The sequence below is a fragment of the Anopheles merus genome, chromosome 3L, assembly GCF_017562075.2.
Source record: "Anopheles merus strain MAF chromosome 3L, AmerM5.1, whole genome shotgun sequence".
NCBI lineage: Eukaryota > Metazoa > Arthropoda > Insecta > Diptera > Culicidae > Anopheles > Anopheles merus.
The window spans coordinates 32118364-32144496 of NC_054085.1; the positions used below are offsets into that span (position 1 = coordinate 32118364).

A 26133-nucleotide genomic window follows, 5' to 3' on the forward strand; every position below is an offset into this window, starting at 1 on the left:
CGAGCTCGAAGCCTACAACTACCGCAGCTACTTCTTCGCTCGCACGCACTCGCTCGTTCTCTCGCCATATCGCTCCAACGAGCGCGCGCGCTCGCTTTCTCTCACTCTCAACACTGGCGGGCGCCTTTTTTCGTATGCGGAAAATTCGTTCCCTTCGTGGTACGGTTTAGTCCCCTCCGTTTGCAATCGTAGTAGTCGTTGGTACGCTTCCGAGCAGTGCGGTAGCAGTTGACCGTTTCGTCCTTTTCGTTTTTTCTTCTTGTCCCGGGCAGTAAAAGTGCGACGAACGCGAAAACGCGAGCGCGTGTAGTGCTGCAACGGCCGCGTGACAGTTTGGTGTCGGTTTGTGTCGACTGTGTGTGGTTTTCTTTACGTTTTTTTTTTTTTTGGTTCAAATCCCACCCGCTTCTTGTACTGACCGGGGCATTTCCCCCCGTGTTTCGGATGCGCCAACCACGCCACCACACACGCTATTCGGCATTCGTGTGTGAGCACGCGGAGGCCCGGTTTTTTGCATGTGTGTGTCGGTGTGTGTCAGCAAGGGTGTTCGGACGCGTTTTACTCGCGAAGGTGGAATTTTGATAGTGATTTTTTTGTTTGTTTTACGTTCATGAGCCGTGTCAGTTGCGTAGGGCACACACGGCTTACGGCCGCACACCCTTGAGAGGGCACATGGTTGTTTACGGACAGTGGTGCGAGGACATGCGAAGGTTTCCGTGCCGTTTCGAAGAAAGCATAATCTATTGGAATTTGGAAATGCATTTTTGCGTGAAGCTCAGGAAAGTGGAACTAAATTGTGTTTAAAACTGCACCACTTGCAACTGCAAAATTATGCAATATACGCTCAAAATGTGCAACCGGTTGGACCTTTACAGTAATCGTGCCTCTCGGTACCAGACGAAATGAAGCGAGCAAAATCTCCACCACAGATCGTCAACCGAAAACAAAATGTTAATTGCATTTTTTCATTGTTTTTTGCCTTTTTATACCCATTTATACCCAACTCGAGACCCATTAGTACGAGGCAGAAGCGTCGGGATCGCGATGGTCTTAAGCAAATCAAAAAGGTTAAGATAAACTTAGAGCGTTTTTTTTGGCTTTTCTTTCGGCGAAAAGGGTAAAGAAGGGGTGCTTGATCAAGATAACGATCAGAACTGTACGTGATACCCCGCAAGACCGACACCGCGAGCGCGACCATGGGAACGATCCAATCCAATAGGAAGCGAGACAGAGCGAGAGAGACCACGGACCACCACCGGCAAGGCGGATGCTGCTGATGATGATGATTGTTGATGCTGCTACTTACACTAGCGGTGCCCCATCTAATTATAGCGGTAAAAAACGGAAATTTCTTTCGAAAACCCCTTGCGCCATCCACACCGCACCGTGGTACTGGCAGCATCGCCAATTTTTTTTTTTTAATTTTTTTGATGTGGGAAAACTCTTCATCCGTTCAGTGGGGTTTTCTTTTCGTGGGGAAACTGGTACTGGGGGAAGGGATTTAAAGAGAATGCAAAAAAGTATGCGAAAGTGACAACAAACAGGCTGTTCGTAGAGGAGCCGGGCGTGTGTGGGAAATCCCGCCATCAAGCAAGCGTCGAAATGCTTCATTTTGTGCCGTCGCGTGTGAACTGTGTGTGTGTGTGTGTGCGTGTGTCTGAAATACGATACGATCTGAAGAGGGTGCATCTCGTGCACTTCCTTTCGGCCACAGTGTTTGAAGTTTTGTGCTTAAAATGTGTCAAAATGGTTTGATTTTTCTCAACCTTTGATTTTGATCCTCATCGAGTGCTGTGGAAAAGGTGGAAATTGGGCCATTGAGTCCGACGGAAACGTTAGTAGTGTTCGTCGCTTGCTCCGTAGTAGGCTGTGCAGAGCCGTGGGCTAACTTGAACACGGGATAATTGCACAACCGCACATCACATGTGAAATTAAAGTGATTTCTTCTCTTTATCAGTGTTTGGTTTAACGGATCTAGCGAAGGTTAATTTTCAAGTGCTTTATCGTGACAGAGCTCCGACGGCACCCAGTGCTTGTTAGAGCAAGTGTGAAGAGCAAACGGAGCGCCCCAAATTTCAATCGTTGTTGAAACGCTTCGGACGCAACCATGCAGTAGCAGTTCCCCAAAAAGCTCGTGTTGCTCGTTTCGTTCGGGACCGGGGAACGCCTAGAATGATCAGTACGGATCGGCACGTGCCGGATCTGACACTGACCACCAGCCGGATCCTTCGACCGTTCGAGCGCGTCGCACACCGTGCCCGCCCGTGCCCGTCCGTTCCTCGCCGCGCCAGTCGCCGCACCGGCAGCACAAGATGAGTGACAAGCTAACCGGTGGGCGGTACAACCGTATCAGCCCATCCTCGGGCCGGGGGTCCATTATCGCCTACTCGCCACTGCCGAAGTCGGAGCAGGACTGCCTGCAGGCGCCCGGGAACAACTGTCTCGCGATACCGCTGTCCGCGATACAGACGACGGCCGACCATGCCAGCGCCCACGGGCTCCACCATCCGATCAATCTGGCGCACGCCAACTCGCTGCCGGTGGTCGGCGGTATGGCCGGCAAGCTGCCGAACGCCGGGCACGGTATGGTGGCGCACGGCGACGCCCAGAAACATGCGGCCAGCCAGCAACAGAGCCACCACCACCACAGCAACAACATTAACAACAACCACAACAGTAACCACAACAATGGGAACAATAACAACAACAACAACAACAATGCGAACCACAATTCCAGCGGTAAGTGTCGACTCGGTGCTTAGTGTACTGTACGCTTAGTAGATCTGGTCGTTTCCGTAGGCTGTTTGCTTTGGTGTGCTGTTCTCTGTGTGTTGCTTTCGCATTTATGCTGTTTGTACAGTGGGCTTTCATGTTTATGGATGTTGTTTGTATTTATTCATGCTCTTTATGTTTGCAACGTTGTGCAAAGTAGCAAATAACTACTATTTTAATAAGTTTAATATTACTATAATTAGATAAATTGATTGACACGTGAATGGAAACCATAATCGTAACAGTAATGATCATTGCCATTTTTTATGTTTTATTATTTTTTCAGCATCTCATTAAACTTATCTGTATTATACAAATAATCGAACATATTGTAAAATATATCCTGATAAACACAATTTACTTTGAAATGTATATAAAGATAAGAAAAGATAAATACATTTCATAAATACAAATAATACATTGTCCAACACATGTAATGTATTGTGAGTAGTGTATTGATTTAATATTCAATACTAAACCACTTAACTTTCGTTCTTCCAGGCGGCACCTCTTCCAGTGTCGATCGAGATGGAAATGATACGCTTTATTACTTTCGCTTCACCTCACCTCCGCACACCCGCAGCTGCCACATTCCAGCCTCATTAATCACAATCCCATCCCCCAACCAGTATCCCGTCCGAAGCGATTTTCTTATCGCGACCAGCAGCTGTCACCATTCCACCAATATGTGTCAAGTGCTTTGCAACTCATTAAAACTAACGACAAATTAATCATCTGCCCTGTTCGCAATAATCCACTGGGCGAAGCTTTCCCGGGATTAGGTGTAATATCGCTTCCAGGAAGGAAGCTTTAGATGATTTTGTGAATGTGAATGCGTGTTTGCCCTGTGTGGTGGTATGTGAGGGTTGTTGGTAGTACATCAGTCGTGTGGTTAGAATGATACAGATACTCCTCTGGTACGTTAGTTAATCATACTTTTTGCCAAGCCAACGAATGAAGGGTTCGAAGGTTCGTGCCGAAAAATTGGACATTGGATCAAAGGCACAATTTATGTACAATATTTTTATTTAATTTTACTAAAGTTCATCGTATGTTCGATTTGCATCTAGCTTAAGTTATTCCTATTCCTTCCTTATTTCCTTCCTGGATTCGTATTATGCGCTATTGTTTATTATTATTCCGTCCTCTTTAAACGGTTTAACAGACACACTGAAGATATTTTTAAAGATTTAATAGTTGCTTACTAATTCAATATTAATCGATCAAACCTTTATACAACTCACTTTACTAAAGCAAACCTTCTACATTTGAAAAAAAAGGTTTCCAATAATGCTACTCGAAACATTTAGAAAAAAATCTTTAAATTACAACGATGTTTTTAATCATATTCAGCTTACATCATATTGAGCCGCCGGTGGTGACACATTTTTAATTTATTCTAGTATATCATGGCAATAATTTAAAATTAAAAAGCGTTATAGCCAGAGACTGGATATGAAGAAATTCAATAAACACATGCCGATGGTCCGGAGTTTTAAGCTGTCCGTAGTTTTAATCATAACGGTACACGAGGTACATTTTATGCGTCTGACCAGCCTTAATTCCTGATAGCGAATCCTGTAAAACATTGTTTGAGCCATCTCAATTCTGTTAAGGAGTTGAAGAATGATGAATTTGACGTTTGACAATGAAATAATTCCTCTCACGCTATTCGATGGCATGGAAACAAAAACTACCCTAAATATATTCAAACAAAATTTGGAAACAAAAACCCATCCAATACAAACAAACTATTAATCATTTGTTTTGTGGATCTTTCTCCCCCCATGTCCATCTCCAAAGCAAATTTTAAAAAAAAATTACAAACAACGCCGAACCCGATAGTTGCAGCGTTTTGTTGTGCCACCATTTATGCCACATTCCGTTTACGCGTTGCCTTCCAGTGCTTCGGGAACGTTGCGGGTCGATTTTTCTCCACTGCTGTTTGCGTACCTTTTCCGCTGCGTAAAGTTGTTTTGCCATTTTGAGTCGCGAAAATAAAACGTTACGCGGCGCTTAGGAACAGTTTCTGTTCACTCGTCCAACGGAATGCCGCCCGCTTGGTGAAATCGATTGTATCACCGGTTGGCACATAAAAATCGAATAATGATTAGACGGAATTTGCATGAGCCAAAGGTGGTGGTGGGTGTGCCATTGCTTTTTTTTTGCTGCCGGGTGTGCATGTGTTTAGCTATACGGTTCAGTGTACGTTCGTATGAAAATTCACAGACGCTTGAATGTTAACTAACGGCAGATTCGCCTAATGAAATGTGGGAATGAAATGTTGTGCGCGCATATTTATACGCTTGCGGTTTTGTTTGAAGTTATGCTAACCTTCACTGTGAACGTTTAATATTTTGTTAATCTTATATTTGAATTTAATTTCATACAACAGACCATTGCATCGTCTTCTTGGTGAAAATGTGTATAAATAGATACTTTTTTTATTTAGAAAGGACGGCTTAAATATAATTTTTCATGTCCTAGGACAGATTTCCCTCCTTCAGCAACTAGTTCAATTAAATTAACTCGAATGGTCTGTGAAACATTCATACCATAATTCAACGCTCTCGTACGCTTTGAAGCAACACAAACATATCGCAAAATAATATGATTAAAATGTGCTGCTACCCACTCTCCACTACAAACTGTTCTGTAGCATTAATGTCAATCCAATGGCCGATGGGACGATGGCTATTTAACCACCACCCTTCGATACATGTGTTTCGATTTGAATAAATTTGTGCTTACGATTAAAAGCAAGTTTTCGTGCAGACATCTCTTTCTCTCTCTCTTCAACAATGTTTAACTTTGCTCTACGGTACGCCCTGCAGGCAACGACTATCTTCACCCGATTGCCTGAAGCATCCAGCGTCCTCTGCTGCAATGCGGTCGCGCTGCGAATTCTACTCCTCTGCACCATAATCGTCGAACCTGACCGAAAACTCGCAAACAAAGCTATCGATCGGTTGGGAACGGAGGCACACACACACACACATCGATTCAGGCTACTTGCCACTAGCCACCGACTACCAAGAGCAATCCTTTCACTTTTGCATCCTGTCATCATTCCTCTTTTTCGCCTTAATCGGATGTGATATCGGTTCGGTGTACGGTGGGCGGTCAGCAATTTCAAATTCTCCGCCCTCCATCGGTGACTGTTTTATCGGATTCAATTTCCCCGCAAAACATGAAGCTGGAATTGAAAATCCTTTCATTCGCTTTGGCCATTGGGGGAAAAAAGTACGGAAAGGGATAAGAAACCCATCCTGCGTGTGTCCTGCAGGATGAAGCGATTTTAATCGGTGAAACAAGAATACAAGATGCGTCCCTGTTTTGCGTGTATCGCATTTTGCTTTTTGGAGTTCCCAATCCCATTCGATCCTGAGCAAACTCACAGTGACTGGTTGGCAATGCCGTATCCTTGAAACTCCGGCGATTTGATAAAATATTTCACACACGTGCACGTTCGTGCCAAAGCGGTTAGCGAACGGAGCGCTTTGCAAAAGCATCCGAATGGCAACTTTACGAGCAAAGATCACGTTTCGACCGTTAAGCATGTGTGCGAGTCTATCATTTTACTGAAAGCAAAGGGCGTACGCGTATTCATAAACCTCTTTTCATAACACTCGAAATGTTATGATATGCTCTCGCCGCCTTTCCGAATGTTATGGGTTGTTTCTTTATTTCGTTTGAATTTTTGAGCGTGCAGTGGGATAGACACATTTGCTCGCTGAGATCGTAACGTACATTACCGCCTCTCCATCAAGCTCGATAAAAGTTTGCAATGTGATGAACGACTGAATCTCACTTTGGAAAAAAAGCTTTTGCTAATGTAATCCAATTCCAGCATCGCAATATCTGGGAATATATAAGAATTTTAAAGTTTACGCGGTTCTCAGTACTAAGATGCAACTTACAAATGAATAATATGTTTTATTGATGATTGGTGCAAGTAATATCAATCTGAGAGAAACTTACTATTAACAATTATGTCCTCCTAATCAAAGTTGTGATGCCAAGAAATCTCTTTCAAAATACTAACAATTAATGAATTCATTTAACAAAATTATAAAATTAAATCAGAATTACAGAATCAAAAGAAACTAAGCTTTTGCTGTAAATCATCTCAATGTATTGCCAAAGCAACCAAAGATCGATATTTACTTTTCCATATTGAAACCGTTCCTTCACCCTTTGCAACCTCGGTACCGTCCGGTGATTAATCACTGTCGGTAAAGGAAAAGAAATGGAAAACTCTCGGCCCGCCGAGAGAAACCCCCTGACCGGTAAACAACCAAAGTATTGCAAAAAAAAAAAAACACACACACACCCTAAACAATCCCTTTTTCATTGCTCTTTTTCGCTTGGTTAGTCAATGAAAATGCTTCAAACCATCAGCAGCACACCAACAGGTGAGAGCGCGTTGATGGAAAACTTTTCCCCTCAGTAGCCGATCGATCAGCGAATCTGAAAGCAGAGGGTATGTAAATGTGCTCAATTTTCTTTTAATATAAATTGTTTGTTGAAATAAGTATTTTCAGCTCACTGCAAAAGGATGGTGCAAACAAAACTTTTATCGCTGCAAATACTTTAAGCAATATTGCGTTTTGCTTTGCTCTCCGAACGAGCGAGAATGAGCTGGGTGTATTTATCGTTTTAAAATCGGAGAAGCTTAAGGTCATTGACGCAGGGGCCGCATTGCAGTGGCCCCGGGCTTAAGTGGCTGGGCAATAAGAAGGGATAGAGACAAGATTGTTAGCATAATTTCCTTTGCAAAGTGTGCGAAGGTCAAAGCATTACCGCAGCTCTCGCACGAATGCACATCGTCCGGCATGTTTTGCTCCGGCATGGCTAGCAGTTGATCGGAAAAAAATTGTTGTAGGTTTCTCTCCTTGCTTTTATTATAGCTATATTTCCAGAGAAGATTAGCTTTTTAACGAAATTTAACTTTGATATAAACACGGTAATCATTTTCTGTTATTTCTATTCATCAATGGAAATGAAGCTAAAGATTGTGATAAAAAAAATTACTTCAATCAACGGAAGGGACAATTTTACAACACGCAATGTGCATAAATTTCAAATGACGCCACTGCATCATACTTGAAACGATATGCTATGAACAATAAGTTCCACATGATGGAAAACATGTAACAACGCCTGCCGATTGTACGGCTTTCTTTGTAATACAGATATGAAGCTTCGTGCTTTGTGTCTGATTTTTCCAACGACAGCCATCAAACGGATACGGAAAAAGGGTCTAGGCTTGCATGAAATCAGGTACTTTTTTAGTTCAGTCGTTACCGTGACACAATATGATTAGTACACGAATTGCTACTAACCCCTTTTACATCCGTCGCTTCAGCAAGCACTGTTCCGTATCCTTTCGGGCGGGGTTGTGCTCGCAATGGAATGTACACAAAGGTTGAAACAAAAGACAACCACCACCAGTGTGGTTGTAGGTGTGTGCATGAGTTGTAAAATCGCGGTGTGGTGGAGGTGTTGGGTAGCGCATTCAACATCACATCCCACCACGTGTTTGGGATTACAACAAGCGTGAACTGTTTGTAAATTTTGTCCAGCCAGTGGGCTCCGAAGCCTTACCAGGGGCTGGCCGTGAAGTTATTCCATCCTTTTACTGTTGTTTTTGTTGTGTTGGTTATTATCGTGGCACAGTAGTGTACTGCCAAATTTACCTCTGGCACGAAATCGTAAATTTTGCCCCGCATCCTTAGACCCAACCACCTTTGTTGAACGGTTGAACAGGTGAGTTTGATAAAGTTCAAAACGAACCTATTTAAGGTAGCGAAAAGCAAATGACCTCCCAGCAGCACCACATACAATAGCGTTGTTTGTGTACATTCAGTGGTGTTGGTTTACATTACAGGGTAGGAGAAATGTTTTGAACTTAATGGATACACCTACTTTTTACGTTCAAATTGTAAACAATGCCACCAGTTGCACTGAAATGAATGATTTTTTTCTATGAAAAATGGTTCTAAAGTAGTAATGAGTAAAGATGGCCGATCAGACTCCGATAAATTCGGAACCCACTCCGGAAGGTAGGTCCGCCCAGCATTATCGAGAGTCGTCATGAGTTGCACGGAGTCGTCCGGAGTTGACCGGAGCCGACCTTCGCACCAAAGACCTATAAACGAAGTGCATGTGCAGTGTTAAAAAAAACACAGCGATATGAAATGCATGACAACAAGCACATTGCACCGGACAGCTCTAGCTCCGGTCGACTCCGGCTGACTACGGAGTAAACTGACCCCGGGCGATTCCGAACAACTCCGGACGACTCCTACTCCAGACGACTCCAGATGGTTCCGGATGAGCCCAACTTCGGGCGACTCCGGATGACTCCGGAAGACTCCGGACGACACCAGACGACGCCAGACGACTTCGGAAGATTCCAGACAACACCGGACGTCTCCAGACGACTCCAGACGACTCCGGAGGACTCCAGGCGACTGCAGGCGACTCCAGACGACCCCGGATGAGTTAGACTTCGGTCGAATCCGGATGACTCCGACTTTGGGCGACTCCGTTTGACTCCGGGCGCTTTCGGATGGCTCCAACTCCAGGTGGAACTAGTTGTTTCCCACTCCAGACAACTCCAGATGAGTACGACTTCAGGTGACTCTGGATGACTCCGACTCCGGAGACTCTGGACGACTTCAGAAGACTTCGAACGACTGCAGACGACTCCAGACGACTCCGGATGAGTTCGACTTCGGTCGACTCCGAATGTCTTCGACTTCGGACTACTCCGGACGACTCCGGACGACTCTGGGCGATTCCGGACGGCTCCGACTCCAGGCGGAACTAGTGATTCTCATTTTGCCGTAGCCAGAATCAAACTAACAAAAGCCGTAGTCGTATCAAAATCGTGGATCCACTCCAGAAAGCACATCACTAATCTAAATATAGACTCACTAATCTAGATATAGATAATGGTATCTTCTGGAACTTTTCTGGATGCTTTAAACAAAACTTTTATGTATAGTTCAAACTCAAGATATCTTTTATATGTTTTGTTGTTGCTGAAGATGTGTTGATAGCTGCTCATTTGTGCATGTGTACATTGCCTTGTTTACACATTAATGCATACATTAAACTCAACAGAAACATTTGAAGCTGAAAAAGCCATCCAAACATCCGCTCCATTGCATAATGAACCATTTTTTTCAAAGAAAGTCGAAAAACAACAACCAAATCTGTTGTTTCCTGATTGCCACAAAATCGATTATACTTGTCAGAAGAGCGCCGTGATTGCTATTCATGCCTTGTTGATTACCAACAAAAAATAAAAGAAGGAATCACCGGCACATTCGTATCAAATGACTGCCACTCGCATTCGTTTGAATGCTTGAATTGGCCAAGAGTATCTCCAAAAATGGATTTCACATTCATTTGCCAGGCAGTAGTGTATCTTGTTTTCTTTTTGTATCTCAAGATGTGCGTTCGATTTCGTTCTGTTGGAACAAAATGGAACGATAGCGCAATCTTTTCCTGACTTCTATCCTTCGTACTAGCTTGAGTGATGTAGTTGTTTTCTTTTTTTATTCAAGAAGAGAAATATAAACTCGCAATAAGAAAACAGGGGCAGCAAAAACAGAGCACTATCTTCGAGATGCTGATTATGCTGCGCTCTTGGAGGGCGCTCATAATAAATTGTCTCGCTGCAGAAGCTCTCGACCACTGCTAAAAGCGCATTAAGCGTGTTCGCTTCCAATCAGTGCCACACGAGTGCAGCAATCGTGTTCCGCGCACTGGCTCTCCGAATTGGCGCTCCGACCCGGCGCCTTCGAAGCGTTGCTTTTTGTGTGTGTTAAATAATGGAAAAAGCAACCAAACGGTAAGCAAGAAACATCATCGAACGTTCAATAGCTTTTGTGCCGACGCGGGGTGTACGTGTGTGTTTGTGTGGGGAGAACCTTATCAGCAGAATTGTGCTGCAAGCGCTGCTCAGCGGGTTGTTAGTTTGCTCATTTTATTATGGAAATGCTGACAAACGTCTTCAGAAAGCGGGTGATGCGGAACGATGTGGCCATTTTTCAGAGGGGGCTGCGGTGGTAGTGGGTTTTATGTTTTGTTTCTACACGCCACCGGACGTCAGATTCTTCAGAACGGGCGAAATCTCTTACGACAAAGCTTCCTAGGGTGCAAAGTTGTGGGGTCGTGAAACTTTACGAACGACGGGCTGGGGGAGCATCATTGAAATGCTGATGAGGCGAGTCCTGTGAATGGGGAGAAACTTTTGGTACAAGTAAAGTTCAATGGAACGATTGTCGTGCTCTAAAAGACGGGGACCGTTCTCTATACCGATACTGACGCACACGCTGATAGATAGATGGAGCAATAATATTTGATATTATTTCCCAACTTTGCCGCGTGTAATGAATAAAACCAATGCCAATGCCCAAGCATTGTTGAATGTTGCCAATGTTTTCGAAACATTTCATATAAAAAAACAAATAAAATTCTATGACTAAATCTTGCTCCTGCAGAGCTTACGGAAATGTTTATTTAAGTATTAAAATTGCAACGGGTGGAAACATGTTTGGTCCTTTTGTTAATTTATAATCTGTCTCGAATGAAATTATTGCCCAACATACACCAAAGATATTTTTTCCATTTTAGCTATTAATAAAAACATTTAAAAAGGGGTTTCAACTAATCCAAATCTATTCATAAAATTGCAATTAAATAGCAGATAGACACTTCGTTCGAACACATTAATCATAATGCGAAAACTATGTCCCACGGTGTAATTAAAATTGGGAAAACTAGCACACGTTTCGTGATGCGAATTGTAAATTAAATTAAATCATCATCAATGACTGGTGCCTCCATCTCCAAACTGTTGCTGCTGCCGTAACAATATGTTTGCACATTACACCAGTGCGCGTGGTTCACCTTACCGTATTCGCTGCCTGTTGACATTGGGTTTGGGGGTTTTTTGCCCCCAAAAACTCATTTGCACACAACACGACCGAATGCACAATTTCGATACGAACGTGCAGACAAACAGCACTCGCAGTGCTCTATACATGCGACTGGCCCACATTACCACAGCGTGCCTGTGTCGATAGAATAATGCCTGTATGGAAGTGCTCGAAAATGGAAATTTCATTTACTATCGGTACGCTCGGAAAATGGAAATCTGTTCCCGCCGATGCACTTTACTTAATCAAACCTTATTTCGGCCAACCCGCCCTTCCTGTCGATGGGCGTGCGTCGAGTTTATTTGGAAATTTAAAATCAACTCATAATCATTGCAAACGTTACCCCAGTGTTGAAACACTCGCGTACACATTCTGCAAAAAAGGTTCCTCGTCTACACGGTGCACTTCTTCTATCGGGGGAGTAAACAATACCCCATCGACGACAAGCTCAACGACGCTCGTGGGGATTCCAGATTGTAGTACGTATGTTGCAAGCGCACCCCAGCACACACTGTTCCATGTCCCTCGTGCCAGTGTAGTGGAATGTGCACCAGGCGCGCGTGCTTGAACGAAGGCACAAGAGCGCGTTGCCGTTTGAAAGGTGAAAAGTATGATCAACGCTGGCGCAGTAGTAGTGGCATTGTTTCTGTTTTTTTTTCTTCTGTCTTTTCACTTCATTCCAATATTGTTTTCCCACGCTAGGGAAGCACACTTGCTTACGAAAGTGCTTGGGTGGTAGAGGGCAGTTTGAGTATTATCTAGACATCTTTACTGCCGCTTACATACCGTACACTCAATGCCGCTTATGTTTCTTTTTATTATTCCGTCACCTAGCACACTTGTTCATTGCCACTTGTATGTGGCCGGGCAAAAAGGCAATGTCTTCTTTATGCGGGCTTGTATGTTTTTTGTTTTTTTTTTTCTGTCGCTTTTATTATTGCATCTATTATTTGCTCAACGAGCTGTCAAAGTGGTGCACTGTGGAGTGGTTTCAGTGAGCAAGACTGCGAATAGAAATATTTTTCCAGTACGTTGGTTGAGAATTATGATAGGTGTTTGTTTCGTTAAATAAGTTCGTCCCTCACAATGGAATGAATTGAATGTAACTTTTCTTAGGGTTTTAAAATAAAAACAGTCAAAATAATGTTTTCATGATCAAAAATTTGTCCTCGATTTTTCACTCTATAGAAAAAAATAAAGCATTTCATTTAATCGAGCACAATTGGATGCCGATTTAGATGTATTCATTCCATAAAATCAAAACATTTCAATTTAAGTCGTCCCGTTTTTTATGGAGACGCCCGGTGATTGTATGGATGGAGACGCCTGGTGGCGTATCTATTTTGTCCATATTTTTCCCCACATCCTTATACATTTTCCCATGTTTGGTGGGGCATGTACCTCATAGGGGGACGATTGGAATGAAGTGAGCGATGAATGGAAAAAGTATCATGCTTGTAGAAGATACAAACACGAGATTACGGGACACCCCTCTTGGGAAATGTATCGCTGCATAGACGATGCTATAATCCCGTGGAGTTTTTACACTTTACTTCACACTTATTTTTCCTTTAATCGATAAATCTCACATGTATTGTTTTACATCATAAATCAGAAATCATAAAAAATAAATTGCTTTATGCTTCTCGATATTCTGACTCGTTCATCTATTAGCTAGCTAGCTCATACGTTGATATTTTTTGCAAAAAAAAAAACGTATAAAAACCCTCAGCACGTTAACCCTGTGCAAGCAAATGGTGAAACGGATGCATAAAACGAGAAGCAAAAATGCCACAAAAAACACTCCACTGCTGCGACACTCGATGTAAATGCAATGAAATATTCATGCATACGACTGTCGCAATAGTGCCCAGTGCGCTATCCTCCGACCGACTCGTAAATGGTTTGTTATCCAGGTGTATGCATATACCGATATTTAATCTAATGCCCTTGCCCCCTAGAATCGTACTCACGATGATGATAAACCGATTGACAGTCTACTTCGTCCTCCTCCTTAGGTAGGCGAATAAATTACACCGACAAAGAGATAAAACAAAACAACGGCACACAAAAACGAAGCCACCACTGTTTCTGCATTCATTTCCGAATAAAAGTCACACCGCTAGAATCTTTAATTAATTAGCACCATCGGATGATGGTACCGAGCGGCACGATTTGAGCTACGTCGGCAGAATGATGGGCAGGATTTGGCTAGAGCATTTTTTGTGGTTCCTTCACGCGCAAGGAAATCAACTGCCACCTTGCAGCAGACTTCATTAATCTTCATTCACGTGAAACGAGACACTCTAGAGACCTGAAAAGTGACCGTTTATTTCACTTCTTTTTTTGTTTGGTCTGTCCCACCTTGGAATGCTTTCCGAGACACCGTACTTGAAGCCTCGAAAGCCTGAAGCGGTTGTGGTAGAATTTAGCCACACCTACCCACACTGTAACTGCCAAGAATGTTGTCAAGGTGGGATGGAATTTGTGACCGGCGGCAGCAGCAGCACAATGAATTGCTTAGCTGTGGGAAGTTGTGTGGGCGACTAGCAAAAGGAAAGGATGCAATACAATTTATCACACCGTCACCGAAATGGAAATTGCAAACTGTTAAACTAACTTATGTTTTATAAAACCACAAAAAAACTAATTTTATTTAACTCGAAAATGTCTTTTCTAGATGAAGAACCTACACTAATTCAAAATTATGTAAAGTATGTAAGATTGTCTTTTGGAGTAGTGTACAAACCAATTGAATCGAAGGTTTTTCTATACGTCCTCAAACATTGGACAGGAACCTTGTTTTGTTTGCCTGCCATGACAGATAACCACATTTATGATGGAACTCTATTCAGTGCGATTAATTACTTCGTACTGAAAGCCTACTGTCCCCATCAGTCACCGGCCATCATCATCCGGACGGGCGCCTACGCTGGGGCACATCCCTTGGCAGCAATAACCCATCAGCGATTGCTATTCCACTACCGCCCGCTCCCATCATGCTTCTTCCGTGTGATAAGATATCTTTCAATTAGTATGCCTCACTTGCGTCATAAACTGAAAGCCAATGTTGATGTTATAGTACTTCCTATCTTTCACAAAACAACGCTTCCAGGGGTCCTACAGCCCTGTCTGCAGCTTACAAGTAGATCGCCGATAGTATTGCACATACACACACATACAATTCCAGTTGGTGAGCAAGTGATGAATGATGCCGCTTACACCCTTTCTGTTTCCATTCTCACGCGTGCACCGCATATCACCGACAACTGATTGAGTATTGTGCTTACAGGCTTTGCTCCATTCTTTCTACTATCACAGTGGTAGGGCTCCCTAAGCTGCTACTATCTTACTAAGCTGCAAATTATACGCTACTACTTTGAATACTTTCTCTATCGTTGGGGTTTTTTTTTTGTTTTTTTTTTCTGTGCCTTGTCTTACTTTCTCTCTTAAACGGTGTAAATGTAGCCCGCACACTGCGCGCACTGTGTTTCTGTGCCATTGGATTTCATTTCGCTACCTTCACCCTACCGGCCCTAGGGGAGCGGGGTCGTAAGGGTGCGTGTGTACCAATTAATTACCCAACCATTGCGACCCTCGTCACGAAGACGACCGCCGAGCGGTGTGGGGCTAATTCAATTTCCCACCAGCCTTTTGCACTTTCGCCGAGTGCCGTTGGCCCCAATTGGCCTCCTTCTGCGGAACGTGGCGTCCCCTTGTGTTTTGGTTTTTTTTCTTGGCGAAGGAAAATAAGAGAGCGAGGGAGAGAGAGAGAGAGAGAGAGAAGTAAAGAGAAACCCCTCTGCAGCAAGTGATTACGTTACGAGTGTGCATTTACTTACTGGGTGTAAACATTACTTTGCTTAAACGAACAGAAACTAAAGCGTGGGGTCAGGTCAAAGCAGTTACAATTATGTCGTCCTGCCTTAAGGACAGGCAAAGCCCTCCTTACAAGGCGTGTGTACAGGGTTTATGCGATAGCGCAAGAAACACACTTTTCGCCCACTACGAACGGACAACTTCTGCCCGAAAGGTAAGGGACAGTAAATAGCTACCGAAGGGCAAAAACCCTCTTCAACCGGATGCCTCTTCACCGGAAGTATCGAGTGCACATTATCATTGGCTTGGTGGGTGAAGCCACCGGTCGTTAGCAATTTCGGTTCGGTTTGGAGGATCAATTACGGAAGACGGTGTTGTCGGTTAACCCCCGGTTGGCTTCCGCTCGTTATACCCTTACCGACATGATGCTCCGCACACGGCGCAAGTTGGCAAGTTGGAGGGATCTTCGTGCTGGTAGCTTCCACCCCCATTTACCGGACAACGAGAAGCTCGTTACTACGTGGCTTTTTCTTGCACCACTCTTTTCTTGCCTATAAATTAAGCCTGAAACGTGCTTCATCGAACAACAGTGGCATAAGCAAATCGTATGTAACGCGCGCTCTGTACCAGCTTTCCAGTATGATGAGTGTGCTTGTACGGATGAAAGGAGCAAGAAAATGCCCTGCTTTTTTACCTACACAGCAAGCACAAGAATCGGTCAACATACCTCGGAGTGTTTGTGGCAAAAGGATGGCAAAAAAGCAGCGCACCCCGCACTACGGGACTCGAGCGAGTAATGAACGAAGCACGGCACTGCTGCACGGAAATTACCTGTCACGTGGTCACGGATGCCTTTTTGCTGCCCCCAACCGCCGGAATGCAAATCGGCGCAAAGAGGAAATCGTTTCCCACACCGCCCACTTCCGACTGGGCCGGAGGGAGGTCGTTTGTTCGCGTGGGGCGTAGCGTTGATTGAGAAGGCACGAAATGGACGCGGCGTTCTTTGTGCTAGGCAGGACGCATTTAATGTCTGAAAGGTGCATTGTGTGTGGGAAGAATGTTGCATTGTGCCTTTGTTCGGAAGACGGCGGGAAGGCTTACGAATGACGAGCAATTATTTCAGTGGTTAAAAATGTCAAACGTTGTGCTCGCTTGTCTCGTTGGACAATGCTAAAGTGCCTTCAACGTATTATTTTGTGTATCGTTTGCATTAAGTTTTTCTTTCAGCTGGTTCTAAGAAAAAATCTAAGAGAGATAATTTCTTCCAATGGGTATCCTTTGAAATGTAATTATTCAAGCTTACTGGCAAAAATTAACCTATTACATTGCGGGCTGCTTTTCGTCAGTTATCCGGAATTGTCGGATCAGTGCGGACGAAGACATGTGTGCAGGCATGTTTTAGGACCTAGGTCGATTTTTATTATTTCTTTATCGGTTTTCGCGACAAAATTGTTGGAGTACAGCTTTTCCATCATAATGGTCCAGATATTGTACAATGAGATGCAGCTGAACGGTGTTCAACCGGTTCGCGGACTTAGATGTCACATTTAAATCCCACTAAAAATCGGTAGTAATGATCGTTGAGTTTTGGTGTCATTGCTTGCCGCTGCGAAGTCGTTGTTGCTACTAATTATTACTTTATTTTAATTAAAAATAAATGTTATTACGGCCTTGGCCATGTTTTCAATACATTATGTATCGACAGGTTTTGTTCTCAGGACATTTGCTTCCTATATATTTAGCCTTATCCCGGGCATACTCGGTTGACTTATTTTTTTCAATTACGAAAAAAATTTGTCATACTACCCCAAACTTCTATGCTATACTTTGGTAACAAACACTTCACTAGGAGAATATCATTTATTATTACAAAGTCTACGAGTTACCCTTTCCTTCCGACATTTTGACACATTAAAAGGATGTTAAAACACAACATTTTGTTTAACCATAAAATGCTGAGCTATCCAAGCGGTCTATTCTCACAAGTAAAAGTAAAAAAAAAATAATGAATATACTTTTGAGCTGAAAAACCACAAATGCCTCAACCCTTCCCCGGATTCCCGGTGGTTCACTCTAAAGTGCTTGAAGTGTACCGCAGCGCTAGCATAAAAGGTAGACCTGCTCAGCAGTTCTATTTTCGGTTTTATTGCATACCAGTCGTTTTCAAAACGACAAAACCTACCCCACCTGAAAGCATGAAAGCACCAACGGAAATGGAAAATTTTGTCAACATCCGACCGGGAGAACGTGTCGAGCAAATCGATTAAAAGACTGCCTCAACACACACACACTCACACATACATACAACCGCTCTTAAGTACACCGACCGCAGGTGTGTGCTTTGGTGGAAAGCAAGCAGTGTGGGAGAGTTTTATTTCATCAAATTCTTATCAGCGGTCGGTCACTACTGGGCCACGTTGCTGTTGGCACGTACCGTTGGCTAAACTTGTCTCTTGGCAAGCCGGTGATGCCGAAGTTGAAAACACTTGCCGTTCAATATCTAATCCAATGTATGAGACACTCTGGCTGGCAGCAGCAGGAAAACATACCTTTGAAGAAGCTTTGTACACTGCTCTCTGTACATCTATTTGTATTGCCCCACACACACACACACACACACACTCCATTAGGGGACATATTTCATCAAACCGTCTCGCAAACAGCCAATCCCCACGAGCAGCGTTTGTGCAAAAGCAATCAATGTACTTTTAAAGTTTGTCGCTTATTTCTCCCACTCGCGGTCTCTCTCTCTCCTTGGTGATGCATTTTCAATAGCCACTTTTGGGGGAAGCGCAGCTCCGGTCACTGTTTGTGCATTAGTGGTGGCGAGAGACAAAATTAGTCGCATACAACTATCTTTCATTTACCCTCGGATGCATTCACTTGCTGCATGCCTCTCTTTGCTGCAAACTCGCTGACATAACTGAACCACAATTTATCCAACCAAAACTCATAACTCGTCAAGATGACTCGACTGTTTTTGTTTTGATTTCACCGTCACTTGAATGATGAAACGCTTCAATGCTTGTGTATGTTCCAATCTCTGAAACCACCACAAAACCGGCTGCTTAAGACGGTGTCATACGATGTGATTGATGTGTTTTCCTGTGGCCCCAAATCAAAGCGTGGTTCGTTTGTTCGGTTCGACGGTTTCGCGGAATTCGGAGGCAGAACAGAGCTTCTTTGGCTGTTGGTTTGATTTGGCTTGTCACTGTTTGTGTGCAATGAACCGCCTGTTTCTAGGAAAATGCACAATCACAAGCGTGCTTTTTGTACCAAAAATTTAAACACTCTTCAAACGTTTCGTATAAAAGTATAAACATTTTTAAACACAGTTTGCATAATTTGGAAAATGATTTTATCCCTGACAAATAGGCGAATTAGTGATTCGGATGAAAAAGATAGCACTGCAAACCAAGGTACTCCCCTTGGGGGGAACAGCTTCAATGCCCAAACCCTCTTTTGAATGTAAATAAGCTGCCCCTGAGGAAAGTTTAAGCATCTCTCCTGGGGCTGTGTTCCAAAGCTATCAAGAAGTTCGATTATATCGATTCGACTCATTTCGAGCAAAAGAACAAATCGAGCATGATACGAATCGAAACAGATAAATTGTTGCAGCAGAAATGGAGTTTGTTGAGTTGGAATAATCCTGAAATAATGGAACTTTTTTTTGTAAAATAAAACGTTTGGTTCTTCCAACTGTGATGAAATTCCACAGCAAAAACTGTCAACTTACCAGATCAAAGGCAGAGACTACGAACCTTCGCTTTCAATAAAACCGTCCTATTATTAGTTAATTTTATTTCCATTGCTTCTGCCGCGCACAAAAAGCTTACTTTAGCTTCAACCGTCAGTCCATGAGCTGCTCCGACTTGGTTATAAAAGCATAATTTCTCACCCAAAACGAAGGCACCCGTAAGCTTGCGAACACACACTCCCACCGAAAGGAAACTGCCGCTGGCATCACTTTTTATTTCGCCATCCCGTGTTCGCAGATAAGCAAAGGCAACAACGGCAACGGCACCGAAAACCATTGGCAGAAAATCATGATGAAGCACTGCATTCTGCTGACGACGGTGACGGTGGCTTTCAGAAACGCCCCGGCAATAAGTAATGATGGGTTCCACGGGCTGTAAGCTCCCAGAGGGGGAGGGGTGGTACAAAAAATCACTCAACCATTTTCCAAAACCCGAACCCACGGCCGGCCACGACGCCCTAAGCATCATAAATGGTCCCAAATGGAACGAACAAACGAGAACGGTTATTGGTTCTTTCGGTTGAGTTTTTTTTTTCTCTGTTTTTTGTTTCAACACCGCAGATCCTTGGCAGTATTTCACGGGATACACATTTCGAGACTTTCGGCTAACCATTTTCGGCAAAAGTAACACACGCAACGGAACCACTTTTATGTTTCGCTGGTAACCAATGTAGGGCTCACAAGGCCCAACAGCAGGAGGTCCTCGATAAGAAGCGATGTGTGATACGCTCGGTTGGCTTGGCCGTTTGTTTTCACCGTTGGAAGTCATGCGGCTATTTCCCAGTCGGGTACTTGTTTTGCGCGCATTTTTTTTTCATCCAATTTCTTCGTTACCAATGAACAGGAGATTTTGAGAAAGACGGCATACTATGATTGATTTTGATTAGCGGCTATTCTTTCAATCAACAAAAATTGACTCAAAATTATGTTTGACATCATAGATGATAAATGAAAGGAAAGGCCTGTTCGGATGTTTCCATTGATCGTAACGTAGCAGTAATGGACAAAATTAGAAGATTCTTGATCATTCTACTATTACTGATGTTTGTAACAAGATTAGTAGAAGATGGAAATCGAGTTAGAGAGCTGACATTTCAGCCGGTGTCAGTGGCAATATGCATTCTTCAATATCGTTTGCATTAAAAAATGGACAAAATTTGTTGATTTTTCATGGGTTTATCTTCCCATGGGCCTAGTATCCCATGAGTCAGCAGACAAGATTTGATACCGCTATCAATTGAACTCTAATCGTAAAGGCCAAAAAGTGAAGCAACTTCATTTAGAAGATTACGCGATCAGAGTACGGCACTCTATAGCGACTAAAACGGACTCTGTGAGGTAGTTTGTGGACATCGTATGAGCCTGAACTCAATGCTAATGTCAGGCGAATTTCTGTGGAATTTCAATGTGACACCTTGGTCCAAGAACCGGTCCAACATATCCCAGCTGCCTTCTATCGATTTTTTCTGGAGCGACATGAATCTCTACTCAAACAATTTTGTCGCAAAAATTGAGGAGGAATTACTAAAAATCGAATGTAGATTCCAACTCAATTCTCCAATAATAAGAAGATTTTATACATCTCATTAAGTAATATGCTATCATAAGGATCGTTCTAACATCGAAACAACACGTACTTCACTCACGGAACTTAGTGGTGGGAGCTCGAAATCGGACCTACCCTATTCCGGTTCCTTGTTCGGAATAAATTCCGGAGCCGATTCCGATGATGGAATCGATTCCAGTTCTGGAGTCGATCTCGAAGCCGATTCCGGGATCGGAATAAGCTCCAGAATCATAATCGGCTCCGCAATCGGAATCGGAATCGACCTTGGAATCGTAATTTGCTCCGATACTGGAATTATGTTTGACTCCAGAAATGGTATTTGCATTTTTTCTGGAATGAGAATCAGTTCTCAATTCTCGTATTTCTCAATACGAGAATTGAGAAGTGAATTCGATTCCAATTCCAGAGCCGATTCTGGAATCGATTGTCGAAACTGATTCCGGACCTACCGGAATCGATTCCAGAAAACTGCGTGGCTAGTCAGAATCGATAGCGACGAAAACTTCATTTTTCCCATCACTACACGGAACCGACCCGCTCTGCAACCCTATTTGCAACATCGCGACACTAAACAAACCACGAACTGTACGGATTAACATTCTTCATCGATAATTCCCGCCACATGGTGCACAGCAGTACTTCGCCTCACCAAACAATCGTTATTGTGTTGCTCCTTCTTATAACCATTAATCACGATAATTGCTTTCTTTGCCAAGCTTATTGCCTTGCCCTGGCCAGCCCAAGTCAACGGTAATCGTGACCGGAAACGACTCGCGGGCACTGCACCGTTGCCACAATTTCCCCAGAGTTGCCAAAATCATCAAACATTGTACCACACTCCGGAGCAAAATTGTGCGCGAATTTCGTCGAAACCACCGCACTTCCTGCCAACGCAAAGTCATATTTCTTGTCTTTATTATTTTCAAAACCCTCTAACGATTGGGCTGCTGGCGTTTGGACTACATTTGCTTCGAAGCTTCGATTTTGTGTGGGGCGTGCGTGTGTGTGTGTGTGTATAAGCTGGAGCGAGAACGTTTTGGGGTGGAGAAATGTGTTTTTAACCGTCCTTGAGCGTACTGTGGTTTGATGATAAACGTAACGAGCCGGGTTGAGTTATTGTACTTAATGAAGATATTTGTCAGGTTCTAGCATTGAAGCGATTTATCCTGTTGCCGCTAGCGCCACTGGATAAAGTATTTTGCCGCTGCTTAGAATGGATGTTTCTGGCATAGGTTTAAATAAATCATGCACTCTAGGAGCGCGGACTGAAATTGAAACCGATGAATAATGTCACTTTCACTGCGGCAAATTGAAACATGATGGTAGCTACATCGAAAATCCTGCTCTTCAGCCATTAGTCTGAAAGCAACTGGCAAAACTGATTTTTCTTTCATTTTCGCATTATTTAATACACGCTCACTGTTGATGATGAATAATGATGACAGCTTTTGCGCGTGATGGCGCAATACCGCTACCATAGCGATGTGATGGCCTTAACGAAAGGTAGCAAAAAAAGACAACATCCATTTCTTTAGCGCTTTGCATGCATAATTAACTGCGAAAGCGCTCACCCGGCTCTAGGATTTGCTTATCAGCTTCTCAGGTTCATTACCCAAGCGGAATTCGCTTTAGATTATCATTGCCATCACCGTTCGTCAAGATTGTGCACGGGGACGGAATTATTACGATTAGAAAGTAGCCAAAGACAGCTGGCGATGGCGAGACAAAACCCATTTGCCTAATGTCCCACGATCCCCGTCTTGCAAATTAGAGCGTGTACAGTACTGAGGGCTTCTTTTTGCTGCGCTATGTTTCAGAAAATTTGCAAACAAAATTCCATTTACAGCACGGGTAAAGCGATATTCTGCGAGCGATGCGAATCAGTATCGCCACCGTCCGGTTCATTTCCTGCATTTTCTATTTTTTTTTGTTCCTCCCCACGAACGACGCATTACGGCTCGTTGACTCGTTGACTCGATGGATGTCCTAATTAGATTCTGTTTTAAACCTCACCACACTGCACACGGTTACTGTGGTAGCTTTGGTATGCGTTATGATTAAAGTGGAATGGGAGCGCGGGAAAGACGACATAAACGTTACACTGGAGCTGCTAAACGACTGCCTCCAATGACCATCGCGAATGGCTCTGTTAGGGATCACTGCTAATGGAACCGCAGTGTTATTTCTGCTGAATAAATTAGGCACCTCATTTGCGTGACATTGTTTTGAAGAGGCGAGCGTAGAAAAAGGACGAAAATTGTGTTAAAACAAGAAGCAAAGTGCTCAAAACGCAAATCGTTGAGGGTTTTATTTTCTACGCAATCACGTTGCGTTATTGCTAGCCTGACGATGGAGTGTAGATGTGTAGATTTCTATGGTGAGGAAGTACAATTCCACAGGTATAAAGTAGGCAAGTAGCCTCCCTAAGGCAAAGATTCTGTAAGCTGCATATGCCATTTGACAGCTCAAATTCTCTAAGTACCAGTTCTATGAATATGTGGCGGCAACATTTGTTCAGTAGCATCTTTATGGATTTTTCTTTTTATTTCAAAAAATACGACAACATATTCACCGCTTGTCATTTCTTCCAATGTATAATATATAATGGAACATTATACGGTTCCCTAACACTAGCACGGGGGCTTCGGATGAGCTTTAGAAAGGCGTCTTACTCGGTTGAGGTTCAGGATACAAGAGAGCGTTTATTCGCTATTGTCACATCGAGGCGCATAAGAACAAGTATCTTATGCGCCTTGTTTACGCCCACGAGTTGGGCGATTATATTCTAATGCTGCTATCGAGCAGTTTCCTGATGCTGCTATCGAGCAGTTTCCTAATCTTGCTGTTGAGCAGTTTCCTAAAATAGTTCCCTACAAGTGAATGTTCCGCTGAAGAATATTATCTTTTTGCGTGATTATCGAAAGCAGATGTTATATCATTCTCAACCCTTTCGGTTCATTTCGCTTTATATTTCACCTTGTCTGGCCGTACGGTAAGGTGCATTTGAGAGAGTTGATGAGAATAATGCTCGCAAAATACGGCGATGTGACGAGCATTACATTTTCATAGCCCAAAGTAAGCGACCACAATAAAAAACGTGTAAAAAGTAAAGCTGATTTGATTGTTTGAGGGAACAAATGTGGATCATGAAGATCAGCGTCTTTAGAGGAAATTAATCCTCATCCCATCACAACCATACTAGGGCTGTCTCCGGTCTGAAACTTCAAAGAACCTTCCATCGTTTGGTACAACGAAGTACTACAATCGTTTGTCTGTCTCGCTTTCCTTTTCCTAACCATACCGCTCCGATCATTGTGCTCACTCATCTGCCAAACGGATCCTTCAATCATCGTTTCAAAGATTCCAGCATCATCCCACCAGTACACACCATGTACGGTCCCTCAACACCATGTACGGTAGCAAACATCTTCCTTCCGCCACAACACACAACGATTACGTGCTGCTGAGTGCTTCATATCCATATGGGACCAAAAGGCTTGCTCCACATACCAACCCGGCGCTCTGAGGTTTCAAGCCTTTGTTTCCATTCGCTACACACATTTCATCCTCATCATGGGCAGCACAACAACAAAAAATAGAAGCACCCCCGGTGCATACATATTTATAATCAAATTTATGACTTTTTCTTTCCCACGCTTTTCCGAATCCGAAGCGTGGCACCCAAACACGGCGTGTGTATCAAACTGTTTGAGGATCGTCTTGTGTGGGATCATTGGTTTTTTTTTTTGTATCCTTCTCCTCTATTCCAGTACTTCCTTCGTTCAACCTCGCACATGATTCGCGCGCGCTCGCTCTCTCTCTATCTCTCTCTCTCTCACACACTCACGCTCCCCGACAGCTTCCATGAGAGTTTTTCCACTCGCATAACAAACCACCTGCACCTACGCCTGTTTTTCGCTCCTTCACACTGACAGCGAACCCCGGGTGCGAGAACGATTTGTTCGCCGCACCGTGTGAAAATCATCTCGGACTCTCTTGCTCACGGCAGTGTACGCTCGCTCATCGTTTCATCCCAGCTGCTGCCCACCCTTTCTCACGCGGGGATCCACACTCGCATCCACCTGGCGCTGGAATGCCGTTGCCATTTTAACCGCCAAAAACTGGAGCCCTTGTCTGTGTGGTGGGGGTTGCTCTCACCACACACACACACACAGACACCTACATACGCACGCTCGCCCGGGCTCGTCGTCGTCGGGGTCCGTTGGCCCCGGTCTCGGTGCCATTTTCACCGACCCGGCTCGCGTCTGACGCATTGCGGATATTTTAGGCTCGCAGGCAGGAAGGAACGCTTGTTCCGTGTTTCGTTCTGCTCGCCGGTGTCGACCGGGGAGTTTTTGTTTTCCTGTGCAGAGGAAGCCGGCTGCCCGTACCCCGGTGTGCGCGGGTTCACTTTCCGGAGGGAAGCATACTTGCATAGAGGATGCACCGGGCACGCAAAAATATCGTAGCATCGGTTTTTGCTAGTCGGTCGTTAGAGTCAGCTGATTTTAAATGGCACGATTTACGTAAAACGTAAACGATTCTCCCAGCCAGCGTTGCAAATTTGTTTTTGTTTTCGCATTAAATGAAATGTCCATTATAGAGCTACAAAAAGGAAAGGGAACATCTTTTTCTTTGAATTTCTTTCGTTGTCTTGTATGGTGTTAGTGTGCGATTAAATTTTAGCTCCAAAAACATCGTCAACATATGTCTTTTGCTTAAGTTGCCAGGCTTACAAAAAGGAACCTTTCCTTCACTCGTTTCCTTCACTGCATTACAACTGTGCCCCGGTCGCTTTGATCGAAAAGTTTTCACACACATAAATCATGCTGCTAACAGGCACAAACACACTCAAACAATGGGGCAGTAACAGCAAAGCTGCGAGTCAAAGAAGTTAGTTTTACTTCCGTCCATGGGCAGTCGGTTAGCATCAAGTGAAAACTTTGGCCAGAAGAAGAAAATTTCCCGCACGCTTCAGCGCAGCAACCGGAGGCGTACAAAGAAGAGTGAAAAAAGCACGCCACCTGTACACCGAGTGAGCTTACCATTTCAGGCTGGACCAAGAGCGACGATAAAGTTCGCCCGGCAGTATCAGTTGCCCCAATAAACAACGGAATGGCTCATGGCTCGATAGGAACCGTTGACCGTTTCGTTTGACGCCACGAGCAGCGTGCACATAAAAGCACGTTTGCTTTGACAGAGTAGCTTTGATGTGGCTGTTTCCGACTGTCACAACCCGTGTGTGCCTATTACAAAAGGCTCCG

At 43.8% G+C, this 26133-nt stretch overlaps 1 protein-coding gene across 8 annotated transcripts in view; it reads left to right on the forward strand.

Annotated features, from left to right (window-relative positions):
• The first annotated feature begins 188 nt into the window (after positions 1-188).
• Positions 189-26133, forward strand: part of LOC121598634 — a 63599-nt gene continuing 37654 nt past the window's right edge. For 2 of the 8 annotated variants that reach the window (XM_041925751.1, XM_041925759.1), the window contains exons 1-2: positions 189-355; positions 1958-2739. In XM_041925751.1, coding sequence (XP_041781685.1) covers positions 2313-2739 — 427 coding nt within the window. In that variant the 5' untranslated portion in view covers positions 189-355; positions 1958-2312. The other 6 variants (XM_041925753.1, XM_041925752.1, XM_041925754.1 and 3 more) reach the window with 6 other exon arrangements.